Source organism: Porites lutea, chromosome 1 (genome assembly GCF_958299795.1).
Source record: "Porites lutea chromosome 1, jaPorLute2.1, whole genome shotgun sequence".
NCBI lineage: Eukaryota > Metazoa > Cnidaria > Anthozoa > Scleractinia > Poritidae > Porites > Porites lutea.
In genome coordinates, this window is record NC_133201.1 from 59,870,566 (window position 1) to 59,885,163 (window position 14,598).

Consider the following 14,598-nt stretch of genomic DNA (forward strand, 5'->3'; position numbering starts at 1 on the left):
GATATCTTCAATTATTGCAATTATTGCCAAACGTAATCAGGCAACACAGTTTCATGTGATTAGAAAGATCAATCACATTAATCTCATGATGCTTTAATTTATTACAGACAGGCTTTCCTTTCTTTAATTACCATGATTATACCTGCAGGTAAACTTCCACCTCAGGACCAGGGTTTCCTTTAAGTTCTTTAGGACTACCCTCCACCAAATAGTAAAGATTTTCTAGGCCACATTTCTGAAAGTAAGAAAACACTTGTTTATGAATTAGATATACACTGAATCATTAGTGATTATCCTTCAAGATGTGTCAAGTCAGCAAGAGTAGACACATACATTAAGTTTCAGAGAGCACTGTTTCTTAAACAATTCTCACAGTGTAGACAAGTAGTGAAGTATGACCCAAGAGTCAAGTAATCATGATCAGTGTCAACAGAATGGAAGTTAGAACAGAAGCATTTCATAACCCTTTAATGGTGTCATATCAGGGACACTGCAAAGTCAACAAAGTTGCAACCCTGCATGACTGTTACAAGCAAATATGTTCAGTTCACCTAATGGCAGTTTTTTTGTTAAAATCCTGTAATTTTTCCAGTCAACACAATGTGCAGCATTTTGACAAGCAAATGTTGATTGTTAACCTTCATTCTCTGGACCTGCTTTTCAAATCGTGTGGTTTTAAGGCTTGACCACAAGTCATCCCATGTTTTTCGTTCAACAACCATCGGAAGAACCTGCAAAAAACTGAACAATCACATGGCGCTTCACCGACTCAACCTGCTGGAAGCTGCTGAAGAGCCTGTCACGATGTTTCAGACAGACAGCAGAAAATTAACTATTTAAATGGCATGAAAATGCTCGCTGTTTTAGCCTGCTACTCCAGAATCCACTAGCTTTATTATAAGGATAATATATATCCTGAAATGCGTTTGTTAAGAGCTTCATTTGGGGCCTTAAATAGACAAAACAGAAGAGTTAATTGTGTTTATGAGAGGGAGAACTGACCTTTCATTGAATGAACTAGCTTGAAACTGTTTTCAACTGGCAACTAATATATGATTAAAACATCGGCTGTTTACCATTTACATGGGCAAACCAGTCGGTCCACTGTTTGAGCAAATGGTACACAAATTCAGGGCTGGTAAATTTGATCTCAGAATTGCGTTTATCATTTGAATAAACATCAGTTCCATTTACCGAAAAATGACCGCAAAGGCCTGAAACTGGCATCAAAGACAGCTTTGAAGGAATGGAACAAATTTCTGTTTGGAATATTCCATCCAGAAAGACAGGACTTCCTTTTTGGATGTTCCATTGCTCCTCAAAATTTTTTGGCTGGAACCGGATTTTCCAGAAAATTTTTGTAAGTGGTAAACAACCATAATTTTTTGCACACCAGTTCTTGCTCTGGCATATCTCTGACAGTATCAGGATTCACCCCAGGGGGTAGCAGCACCCACAGAAAGTCTCCCACAGGAAGTTTCCTTGTCCTGGCTGAAAGTCCTCGCTGTTGAGCCACTCTGACAAATCGCTCTCTCAGGGGTTCTTCACTGTCAACTAGCAGGCAAACTTGACGATTTCTCAGCACTGGTCTTAAAACAAGAGTCAAAAGATCTTTTAAGAAACTATTGAAGTTAACTCATATCAGATTAAAGTGAAGCAGGCATTATACCAGCTGACTAAAGTGGTGGTATATTTCTGGTTTATATCTTTATTCATCTCCATATAACAACATGGGCACGTTAAACGTGCATGAGCTATTTTGAATGCTTCAGTGTAACTATAATACTTCGGTGTAACCTTACCAAGAGTGATGAATCTACCTTTTTCATCCTAAATGTAGATTTGGTTTTTGTGCTAAATTGGGTATTGCGCTACACAAATGAAAACGCGAAACGCTCAGCTGAGTCGATCCTCAACCTATATATTCACTTTCCTCTGTCTTTCCCTGTTACATCTGGTGCAAGTTAAACAAATTGTTAAAGTAAAATAAATTTCTACTCACCAAACGTTGATTAGAAGGAAAACTCTAAGGTTTCCTCGGAGTTTCTTAAGCCAAAATGTGACTCATCGAATACATGCAAATTGTGTGCATGAGTTATTTTTATAATTCTGTTCACTAGATTACTGTGTGATAACTCAAATTTCCTCACGTACGAACCACAAAAGGGGGCAAAGTCCAGCACTTTCACGTGCCAGCTGTGTGACTGTACATCTCATGCAGATTGGCTTTTCACATTAATAATAGTAACTTGGACGTATGAAGACCTGTTTCGTTTAGTAACCAATGCCCTAAAAAAGGCTCTTGTCTTTTAAGAAGCAATAGCTTTTTAAACATGAAGACATAAGTTGTCAGAGTTAAAGACTGTCTCACAAATGTTAATAAATGTTAGGTTATCAACCTTGACGTTGCATAAAACATAATTTAATTGCAGATGTTGTATAATGAAGCCGAGGTGATTTCTTAAATTAAAATCGATTTTAATTTAATTTATACAACATCTGCAATTAAATTATGTTTTATGCAACGTCAAGGTTGATAACCTAACATTTATTAACATTTGTGAGACAGTCTTTAACTCTGACAACTTATGTCTTCATGTTTAAAAAGCTATTGCTTCTTAAAAGACAAGAGCCTTTTTTAGGGCATTGGTTACTAAACGAAACAGGTCTTCATACGTCCAAGTTACTATTATTAATGTGAAAAGCCAATCTGCATGAGATGTACAGTCACACAGCTGGCACGTGAAAGTGCTGGACTTTGCCCCCTTTTGTGGTTCGTACGTGAGGAAATTTGAGTTATCACACAGTAATCTAGTGAACAGAATTATAAAAATAACTCATGCACACAATTTGCATGTGAAGATGTTGGTCTTTGGCCCTTTTACAATTCGTACGTTAAAAAAAAAAGGCAAATTGTTTGACTACAAAATTTTCTCAAGTGATTTTAAGAAATCACCTCGGCTTTATTACAACATCTGCAATTAAATTATGTTTCATGCAACGTTAAGGTTGATAGCCTAACATTTATTAACTTCTAAGAAAATATCAAACTGCCGAAATATATTTCTACTTGTATCATGTTACTCCACTCAATACAACAGTACCTAATTATTATGTCAACTACTTTCTTCCAATTTTATTCCCTAACGCTACTGTTTCTACTTAAGTTACGCATCTTTGCTAAATAGAATACGTATGCAGGAAGGATGTATCATGTTTTTCACTTTTTATTCTTTTTTGTTTTGTTTTGCCAGAACGAAAAAGGTCTGTTGAACTTTGTAAGCGAGAGAATAATATTTTTAAAGCTTGTTTACAGGATTAACAATACTCGGTACAGCTTTCACAAAAATAAGCTGCCTTTTTAAACTTCTAAAACCACATTTTATGGGGCCATACTTTCAAATTAAAGTCTATATCTAAATATCAATTATTACTTCATTGGAAGAGCTTTGAAAATAATTATATGATCTTTTATACTCTACCCAGTTGTAGCAGGTTAAACAGAACTCATACTGACGTGCGTTGTACCGATAGCCGAATTAGGTCAGAAATGCCTTGAAGCAGCATCCATACTAAAATATGAACCCTTAAACAGCTGCATCACTGTACACAGCGTTTGAATCATGAAGATATTTAATATGTTTCCAAACACCTGTAGCCGTAATAAAAGACGAAAAAGTTGTGAACAATCAAGATGGCGGTCTCAAAGTGCCCTTGTTCAACCTTTACCAATGTCATGTTTAAGTAGATGCTAAGATCTCATTGGTTCCTAAGCATCAACTAATAGTACCTTCAACCTTATTGGCTCTTGCAACAAAGATCCGAACATACAAAGTTACAAAGCCACACCACCACTGACATATGAGCTATTTTTTCAAAATAGCTCAACAATGAAGATGCATTTTGTTTAACAAAAGAAAAAGACAACAGAGAGAACAAATATAAATTAAGTATAACTGAAACAAGGATGATAAGAGCAAAATCATTATACCACTACTTGGCCTATCATAATACTGAAAGGAGCACAATTTCAGAATAGCTTTCTTCAGCAATTCATTGTAATTCTTGAAGAACTTCATCAGGCTAGGAAAGGTCAAATATATTACGATAGTTCCTTAAACATATAATAGCCAAAACAAATTGTTTTACTGTTGATGGTTTCGAGTGATTCTGCACGTCCTGCATAACTTACACCTGGTGGAGCTTATTTTAAGCTCCTGGCAAGGCGTTGAAACTGTCAACTGTAAAAAGACTTTTTTGGCTATATTTACAGAACTATTTTAATATAATTCCTGGTGATGTTTTGTTCAAATAGATAGAGGTATATTCTTCCAGAAATACCATCCTATAATAGTAACTTAAAAAAACGTTTCCACTACTGATGGTAGGTACTATAAGCAGTATTATTATGTTGATCAAATATTAAAAAAAGTGAATAATTTGTTGATTTCCTGTAGCAAACATGATAGTAAAGGAAAAAAACTAGTATCTAATTTAACTAAAAACACTTAAGGCAACAAAAAAGGATGAAACATAACAAACTAAACCCAACCTTGCACCAGTGACAGGTATGGTTGGCACAGAAGCTGCTTGAGTGAGGTTTTGAACTGCATAATCAAATTCTGAACATCTAGCAGCTAATGCCTGACCTTTTTCCATGAGTGAGTACCTGCAAATCATACAAAAAGTGCTCACTTGGATGTGCTTCTTATGTATACCCCTCACACATGGCAGTAGCGGTTGTTTAATCTTAGTCTTGTGTGAGCTGTTGTTGTCTGGGCAAATTTCAAAACAGTAAAGCAGTGATTTTGTTGCAAACAGTTATGATGAATCCTGAGACTCATCTTGAGGAACATCATGAGTCCCTGTCCAGAACTATTGAGTCTTAGCAGTTTAAGAAAAACAATTCCCTGGGTCTTAATGTAACCACAAAATTAACCTGAAGACAGACTCCAAAACACTGTATTACAGTTTACCGGAATAAAAATACTTTCCTTCTGTTGTCAAGCATAACAAAGACTAAAAGAAATATGCATCGCTAAAAAACAGCTACGAGAACAGCCACACTGAAACAGGATATTCTACAAAAACATCTTCAGATCTATCAATCAATCTTTGTGTACATACCACAAATTGTTTCGCATTTTGGGGGATTTTTATGTGTCAGGGACGCAGGATGGAGAGGTAACAAAATCACTGAGTAAAGGGAAAGCACAAATGTGTCCTTGTGCTATGTGTGACCTTGTACCACAATGTCTCGACCAGAATACAATTTGCATCACATGAGAAGGTATAATCAACACCCAAAACTCACATTGAAAACAACTGCTTTCTAGTTTAGTCAGGAAGTTATTTTTCTCAGAAATTGTTGGCAGTTTAGCCTAATGCACTTTGGTTTTTAGGTTTATGTAGGGCTCCTCTGAATACCTGCGCCACAGCTGAACAAGGTAATAAAAAGAAGAGGAGGAACAAGAGACTGCCAATATCACTGCATAGTACACTGAAAATAAACAGAACCACTTTTTCACGCACATCATCAAAAAAAGACTTGCATGGAAATTTTAATGCTCTTGGTTTCCATAAAACCAGCTACCCTACTTAAATGAAGTTTCTCCTATCCTACCTAATGAAGCAATAATGCACAATTTTCTTGCAGCAAGAGTTTGGAGATTTCGAGTTCTCTCCAACGGCTACAATCACTGGTGCACCGAAAGAGCAACTTTCCAAAATAACCACATACTGATGAAAGACTTCAGTTGCAAGATGAGAGCCTCAATGCCTACATTGGATCAACAATCAGGGTCAAAAAGGTTTTCAATGCTTGATTTACAAAGTGGGTATTGGCAAGTTACAATCAGCCCAGAAGATAGAGAGGAGAAAAAATGGGTTGTGGTCCTGATAATGCCACTTGGATTGTACACTGCACCTGTAACTTTCGGGTGACTGATGAAAGGTGTTTCCAGCCACCAGCACTATAGAACTCCATGATAATTCACAGACAGAGGGACATGGAGCAATAAACAAGTCATTTAGCACAATCCAGTCTAGGGCAACAAAAAAACACATGATGTGGAGGAATGGTGTAGATTATGAAATCTGTGTGCAGCCAGAACGCCTAGGCAACATTATCCTCATACACGATACACAGGAGGATTGAATGTGCCACAGTCAACTATCTTACACCACTACAAGAGTTTGCTGATAACATTACAAACTTGTCCATAGCAGCGAACTACTTTAGAAAGTGGCCAGAGAGGGAACCATGTCCCAGCATGGAAGCGGTTACGTAGCAAATGCACTTAGGTAAAGACTTTTTGGCCACCTTGGCATGTCTCTGGAATTCTCATCTGATCAAGCCCTTTTTCAGAGGTTGGTGAGGAACATGTTCCTCTCAACCATGTAATCAGGGAACACGAAAAGGAGGCAGGAACTTAAAGAACCCTGGGAAAAATGTTGAGGATTTTAATGAGGCAGCTTGTACCTGGAGAAAGTCCAAGACCTTGCACACTCTAATTCTCTGCATGCAATTGAAAAGATAAAGAGATGCTACATCAGAGGCGATCTTGCTTTGTTGTAGCACACATACAGGAGAAAATAAATTTCCTTCAAATTAGCAAGAGATTAGAAAAGACAATACAGGTTCTTGCTCATTGTGTTTTCCACATAGTGGCATTTGCAGTCCAGGACCAAACTAGGTCAAGGTAGCTACCAGTCAAGACACTTTACAGGGAAAGACAGAGTAGACTGGTACAATGTTGAGGCAGAAATAATGGAATGAAGCTTGTCATTACCATACACGGACCTAAAAAGTGCCCTGCTGTGGCCTTTAAGGAGTAATTTATGCTTTAAAAAAATCAAATTTAAGGTGATTCCCTAGTAAAAGAACCTAACATAGATTGTAGATGAAACTTGGTACACTGATGTAACAAGTCAAGAAGATGATAAAAAAGTAATAAAAAGTGGGGATCACCGTGCTCGTTTTGACGTCACAATGCTGAGAAATACGGCTATTTTGGACCCTTTGTCAAAAACCGCGCGCAGCCCAAAACTAGACAAAAACGAGAAATTTTTTCCATGATGCATGTGGTATCGCACAGAATTTGACTTTATTATATTGTTTATCCACTTACATACCAGAAAAATACCTTTTAATGCTCCTGTTTTTATTTCACGCTCCAAAGTAGAATTGAATTGGACACGCGCTATTCGACCCGTGATAGCTAAATCCGTACAATTTAGTAAAATTGCCAAAAAACTGAACATAGATTTGTGCCAATTTTTTTCTCATCGAAAGGAAGCACTGTCCTTATTAAAATCATGAAATAAAAAATGGGGGTCACCGTACTCGTTTTTGCGGTAGAGCTGCAGAAAGTGTGCACCAAATGCATTTTCTTCGAGTTTTGAGAGAGGACTGGGGCAAGTTTCAAAATAGAATGTATGTGAAAGGGGGAAGAAAGTATTAAACAATCTGTTTTTACAGAATTTACATCGATATCACATTTAGGATACAATGTGATAAAGAAAGCGTTTAAATAAAAATCAAAGTGAGTAAGCACAAGTTAAACATCCACTATCGAGGTTCTCCGTGAGGAAGTCGAACTCAGCAACACGTGTACCTCCTACGTTATGCACATTCCCAACACACTGAGTCTCACCTCGGCAAGAAACAACCCCAAGCAAAAATTCCAATAGCGTTTCTCTTCAGTCAACTTCATTTTAATAATGTTACTTCAAATGCTCTGTTTTACGGCGGCCATCTTGTTATGCGCAGTAAGAGATGCGCGGTGCAAAACCAGGGAATCACCTTAAAAGCTGATTTTAAGAATACTATATGTGGGTAAAGTAAGAGATGAAATGAGCCTCAGATAAGGTGCTAATATTCTGCACACACCTAATTGCAATAACGTTGTCTTAGAAAAATGACAAAAGGAAAAAGCCAAATAGGAATTAAATAGGCTAATTAAGCCACATTCTCATGGTAGATTCATTTGCAGCTGTTGCATTTCCCCGCTGGAATTTTGAGTGTTATTGTCTTTTGGCTTTAAAACAATAGCAAAATTCCAACAGGCAAATATGACTGACGTCCATGTGCAGACGCTGCCGATGAATTCATTAGGCTTATCACCCAAATTAATTCCTATTTGGCTTTTTCCTTTTTTCATTTTCCTATGACAACGTTTTTGCAATTAGGTGTATATACTTTGGATTTCTTGCTTCCTTTTGTACAAGTTCATTCTTCATTAATGCATTTTCTAGGGAGTCAAATCCTCCAAACCACCTTCCTGCAAGTGAGAAAAAAGATAAAAACTGACCCTTCTAAAACATACAACTAAAACACTTTTTTCTATTGGAGTGGAATCTATAACAAAATGAACACAACGGTTTTATTGATACTTCTAACTATACTTAAAAATTTAGTATATTAATCAATAACTTTTCACCTTGTATTAATAAACACTGATTGGTCACGAGCGAAACAGTTAATTTGTTTCCCAAGAATCTCAATGTTTCCTGAGGTGGAGCAAAGGGAAACATTGAGATTCAATGTGACCTCAAGTAACCAATGACAATGCGCACTGTTGGGAAAAAAATGAGTCGTCATGACACCATTATCAAGTCTGACAAATTTTAGAGGCATAAATGTTATTAAATCTACACACAAATCTATCTTTAACTTGATGTGCTGTAGACATTATTTACCTTGCTTGATTTCCAAGTCTGTGTTTGTTAAAGGCTGTGCTTTGGATTTCAGTTCATCTGCAGTTAAACTCATTTTACTAGGAACTTCATTAGCAGCCCTGTAAGTATAAACAGAACTGGTGAGATGAATTGTAAAGAGATGGTCTTCTATGAAGTTCATAATTTCAAATTAAATGTTTTGTGGTGTATAATGAGACCTCATTACAAGCCTAAGTACAACTGACAGTCAAACCAGCCTGATTGGTATTTTTACAGTTGTTACTTCAATACACCTGACTATCAAGCCAGCTTGCTCTGTCACACATTGTTGTCATCATGTCTATAAGACTCAAGTGAACAAACAAACGGGACCTTGCAGGTATTGGTCTTGGCATGTGATAAGCTGCTTACATTACAATCTGCTTACTTCTCAATTATGAAAGAAATGAAGCTTCATTGCAATGAATTTATCGTGCAGCAGAGCACCATGGGTAAGAAAATGTGGTAAACTACCAATGCGAGAAAATTTGGTAATCATGTGACCGTACACCGGCCCACCGGCCCACTGCCCCACCGTCCATCTGCACCACAGGTATACCAATGTAAAATAACTCATTCCACAGGTATGGCAACCCAAATGTAATTCGAGGTTATTTTGATGGGAAATCGCATAGCCACCCACGTCTTGTGAAGCAGAGACAAATAAAGAGTCAATAAAAACGAAAACGGAAATTGTTTCTGTGTTCACGTTTTCTAAAGTATTAAGCTTAGATTATTATGTCCACAAATTTCGAATATAGAGCAAGAGAAAGAGAGAGAAAAAGAGAAAGTAGGTGGCAGGCCAGCAAAGCTCAATGAGATAAAGGGCAACAGATATCTAGAGCGAGGGATAAAAAACAAAGGAGAAATTTTTTCCTTGGAAGAACAACATCACAATTTTGTAGTGGTGGTGACAAAATGAGAAATGCTAGCGGCCACCAATGCAAGGTGAAAGTGAGTGGCAGTGAAAAAAAAGTGAACAAGAAGGAGTGCGACATTTCAGTCCATTAAACATGTAACTAAGAAGTTTCTGGAAGTTTCACATTACAGTCGTGCAAAACAACGGCAAAGAAATGTACAGCAAAAGTGTGCTGCACGTGCAAAGTTTCTTTTTTGCTAATTAGACCGATCGTTGTTTTTCACCGTTCTCCAGCGTTTCCTTTGCCGCTTAGCATTACACGATTTCATATTTTGTTTGAACAAAATACAAATAATTATTACCGAGAGTTTTGCTTTTAGCCCTGGCTAAATCTATATATTATTTTACAAATCAGGACCTACCTATGAAATGCCACCAACATGGCAAATGGTGCTCTGTATGCCTGCAAAAATAAAATAAACTTAAGACCTAAGACATAAAAAGGACAAATCCATGAATCTCTTAATGCCAAAATTAAATGATGTGGGAAGCATAGTGCCTTAGCTTCTTTGAATTATTAATGGCGTGAGAGTTAACAACCAGTTGCCTTTTTTGTGTTGCCTGTCATCCTGTCCTAGCATCAAAGGCAAGAGATACACATTTCTAGTCCAGACTGCTACATATATTTGGTTCAGGGTAATTTTAATGTTTGTTTGCTTGCTACCTTCTGACCCTGCGCAGTTCATCCGTCAATCATGAAACAAATTTTATCCCTTACCTCAATCCATGCTATTCTTCTTAACATCAGGGATCACAGGGAAAATATTTATTGGGACAATGTGTTCTACTGTTCAGCAAGGCTTCTTGGATCTACTGATGACGAATTTTTAGCCTTGTGGTCCAGTGGCCCAGGTCTGGTGGTGTGGGGGTTCTGCCCTTTTTTCTCTGGTGTTATTACTCAGCCCACAAATGCATCAATATAGCATAGGGCCTCATGGCTGTGTTGCAGGATTGCCACCCATGGGAGCAGGACTCAATCTAGGCACTGCCTAGAAGTCCTTGGACATCTAAGGAACCCACTGTTCATTTAGTGACATCAGTAAAAGATGTTGCTTTTGACAATAATAATTATTTGAATGCTTGAAAAAACAGAATTACTAAAATCAGGAAAAATACCATGACCTAACCCTTTTTTTACCTACTTACTTTAGGGGTGTAGCCCTTAGACGGTGTAGGTGCTTCTGTCACATCTGAATGAACACAAGAAGCTTTGTTAGTGTACCTTTGTCATATTGACCTTTAACAGATGAAGAGCAGGTAACAAAAAGTGTGTTTTCGTCTTTGCTTTGCTAAGGAGCAGATATCACTGCCAGGTTATGACACCAAACTGCTTGAGCATGATACCTGAGGTGGTGTGTTTAATAAAGCCTATTGAACTTTCAACCACACCTTTCTTTGAAAGCAGTAGGGAAAAGGAAATAACTAGGTTTATCAGAAGTCATATGGGGCCATTATAATGAGATTTAATTTTGCTCTTTATTACCAAGTTAATTGTTCTGGGCTTCTCACCAGAATACCCTTAATCTACAGTAATATTTTAGAGTACCTGGCGATGACTTTTGGAAATGAGACAGTAAAACAAGGTCTCTCACACTCGGCTTTCACTTTCCTGAAACTGTCATCTTGGCACTAACCCCCCGTTACCTTTGTGCTGCATTAAGCCAAAGAAATGTCATTGTTTCTTGTTTTGATTTAATCTTAGTAACCCACTCCTAGCCCCTTTGTGCTCCTCCCTTCAATCATGTGTGCTGCCATCACACCTTTTAATTGATGATTTCGCCTTCGTGCTCCTCTATGAAGTACAGCTGCACAGTCATCACAAAGAACCAAAGGTGGTTGACAATCAGCACAGAAGTGAGTAGCTACATTTTCCTCACAGTCCTCACATGTTCTTTGCTTCTGAGGGGCCTTTCTGCCACCTTTGCCAGTTGCAGCTGGTCTTTTTCCTTTGTCTACAGTGACTCTGTTACCCTTTCCTCTGCCACTTACTTGGACTCTAAGGCACAAAAAAAAGACAGTTGGGCTGGTCTACACTGTTGTTTAGCAAGCAGTATAACTTTTTCATAATAATGTACGTGTTAGAGGATTTTGCACAATTATAGTGTGTAGTTGTTTTGAATAACAAGACAGTAAGTGGTACAAGATGTCATTGCATAACAGCATATTAACACACGTGAGTGTTTCCCTTTACCTCTGCACTTCAGCAGCAGCTCCACTATCACCATTTACATTTGAACCTAAATGAAAAGAAAAGAAAAAGAAAGAAAGAAATTACAGAACCACTGGAAAACAGATAGAGCCCATGTCTGCATCATAGCACCAAGAAGGGTATATTGTATAAGCAACTAACCATGAAAGAGTAGACTTAGTCTCATTGACTGTGTGTTTAAAATACAATGTATTTGGGAATGTCAGTTTTAATCCAGGTTACTGTTTTTGATAGCTGTTTTACATTGTAAGGTAATTGCACTGCAATGGAAACTGTGCAAAATAGAAAGGAACTTAGCTGTGGACAACTGTAGAGGAAGGCAAAGGCAAAGTGCAAAAAATTTAAACAGAATGCACAGGGTCCAGAGGAGATGTGTTTGTCGTTAGAACATCAAAACCCGTCGAAAACCTCTGAAAAAATGGGTTATTTTGATCACGTTACGGTTTCGTTACACATTCTATAGACCGCAAACCAAGAGACTGAGGGCTCGCAAGATCGGCTTACAGTATAAAATACGGAAAGGGAGGAAACAAATTTGCGGTCGATTTTCGAATCCCTGAAACTCAAATGGAATTGAATGAAATCGCCTGATTTTACTAACCTGATCTAGAATTCTTATGTATTTGCAAAATACTGCAGGAAAACGGCATAAGAAAGCGTCAAATTCATTTTCGGAGACCGAAATTTACAGCTTCTAGAGAGCGCTTTCGTTCGGTGTGCACCGCAACACATGGTGACGGAAATGACGTAGTAAAGTAAATGTGTTCAGGATCGGAGCAATAAAAGGGAAGCCTACACGACTTTTGCCTCATGCCAAAATGCTGCTCGTTCCAATAAAGTTTTTTTCCTCTGCTGGGTAGATTATGCTCTGGAAGGTTCTACAGCAAATGTGATTTTAGCGGGGATTTTAGCCACATGTTTCACACTGAGAGGTCATGACACATATCGATTTACTGTGGTTATTGTTTCTGGTCGGTAGGATTTGCCCTCCGGATGCAAGCGCATTTTCTTTGACCTCTTTTGAAGCGTAAAGCTTTTTATTACGGCTGAACAAGGATTCCAGTTTTCTCCAAAGTGCCTTCTGGATCTGAATAACTGAGCGATTTTCTTTAGTCCGTGAATGTAATGTTTTTCTTCAATGCTGTATCACACTGGGCCCAGCTTGTTAGTTTTGTTTGGAGAATGTTAAATAATTACGGATAGTGATTTACGGGTCGTGTGTACTCTTGCAATAAAAAGTGACACTGAGTAGAGCGGGCGTACAAGGCAACTGTAATATCATCACGACTGTGCCATTCTTCGGTGGTCCAACCATATTGCCTCTTGCGTCTTTGGCTGTACGTTTTGCGACTACTGGGAAGCCTTCACACAAGCAAAACCTGCTTAAGACATCGAAGACTCTTGAAACGTACAACAAATGTCCAGTCTTGAAAGATCTCAGTCCTCACTTCAATTAAAACTCTGTTGTTTTCGCATAGATCTCTGAGATCTTTAAAACTCTCTCCGCAGCTGATGTTTTGATTCTCGAATTAGCAGCAGTCTGTTGCTTTTGCGTTTCCGGTCTCATTCCGACTTCCGTCACCGAGTGCTGCGGTTCACATAGAACGAAGTCACGTGGTACAAGTTTCCTCCCTTGTCCTTTCTTTTACTCAGCACTTCGTGCCTCGGTCGCCCTTCGGGCGACGTGCCGTGCGCCAGCAAGGATATGGCTTGCGGTTATTGATTTTCAAAAGTCGATCTCGGTCAGATAAGAAGCGAAGAAGTCGTTTACAGTAGATTTATAAAGATCCCACTGGGCTAATTAATCGTGCTAAGCAACAGGTATAGACATTTTTCAAGGTAAGTAATTCATTTATTCACACGAAACTCCTCTGGACCCTGTGCAGAATGATGTAACATTTACATACCAGTTCATTACTAAACAAGCATTAAAATTGGACAACAACCATGTAAAATAATGATAAAAGATCAAAAACAAGCATAAAAAATGTATGTCAGGAGAGTACAGTGAAGGGGAAAAATGTGTCTCCCTAAAGGTGAATAGACACATGTCGTCAGATAACTGGTCAGATACTTAATCACATAATCCAACAATTACTGACTCAGACTCAGATACAAATTAATAGGTTCAGATAAGACAGATGTCCAAATACTGCAGTTCTGCACTGAACGTGCATCACTCACTTGTTGCATGCACAAGCCCTAGTTTAGCAGCTTGCCGGTTAACAAAATGTCCAATAGCATCTTTTTCATGGATGTCATTCTGTTCATACTCATCTTTCAGTGTCTGTAGAGTGTCCAAGGTTCTCTGAGACATGTGAACTGGTTTTTTGCCAGCAGTTTGGAGATGCTCATATAACTGATCTAACTCTTCAAAAAATGGAGGATGCTGTCGTTCAGGACTATGAAAAGATGCAATTAACGTCACAGTGATTAAGCTACTGCATGTGACAAACATTATTTTAAAAGGGGGGCAGTGTAAAATGCAGACTGTGAACCATTGTTTATAGGGTTAGAAAACAATGGCACTATTGTTGTCACATACTCATTTGCATGGTGAAAACAATAGTCTTCAGCCTGCGTTTTACACTGACCGTTTAAAAAATTATCAATAACAACATTAACAGTAAATACAACCAGCAGCTTTCTCACAGGGAAGATTGCATCTAAGGAAAGGTAAATGCTCATATTTTACTTTATCTTTTTAAAATTATTAATAGTACCAGTTACCTTATAACCATCTATTTTAAAA

General features: G+C 38.0%; 1 protein-coding gene across 1 annotated transcript in view; it reads right to left on the minus strand.

The window, feature by feature from the left end:
* The window catches only part of LOC140933236 (uncharacterized), a 41,787-nt gene that overhangs the window by 22,478 nt on the left and 4,711 nt on the right, over nucleotides 1-14,598 (minus strand). The window contains exons 4-14 of the mRNA XM_073382759.1: nucleotides 14,031-14,248; nucleotides 11,829-11,874; nucleotides 11,398-11,633; nucleotides 10,784-10,827; nucleotides 10,000-10,040; nucleotides 8,701-8,798; nucleotides 8,201-8,282; nucleotides 4,553-4,669; nucleotides 1,394-1,589; nucleotides 639-731; nucleotides 143-235 (exon numbers count right to left, since the gene is read on the minus strand). Coding sequence (XP_073238860.1) covers nucleotides 143-235; nucleotides 639-731; nucleotides 1,394-1,589; nucleotides 4,553-4,669; nucleotides 8,201-8,282; nucleotides 8,701-8,798; nucleotides 10,000-10,040; nucleotides 10,784-10,827; nucleotides 11,398-11,633; nucleotides 11,829-11,874; nucleotides 14,031-14,248 — 1,264 coding nt within the window. The remainder of the gene's footprint in view (nucleotides 1-142; nucleotides 236-638; nucleotides 732-1,393; nucleotides 1,590-4,552; nucleotides 4,670-8,200; nucleotides 8,283-8,700; nucleotides 8,799-9,999; nucleotides 10,041-10,783; nucleotides 10,828-11,397; nucleotides 11,634-11,828; nucleotides 11,875-14,030; nucleotides 14,249-14,598) is intronic.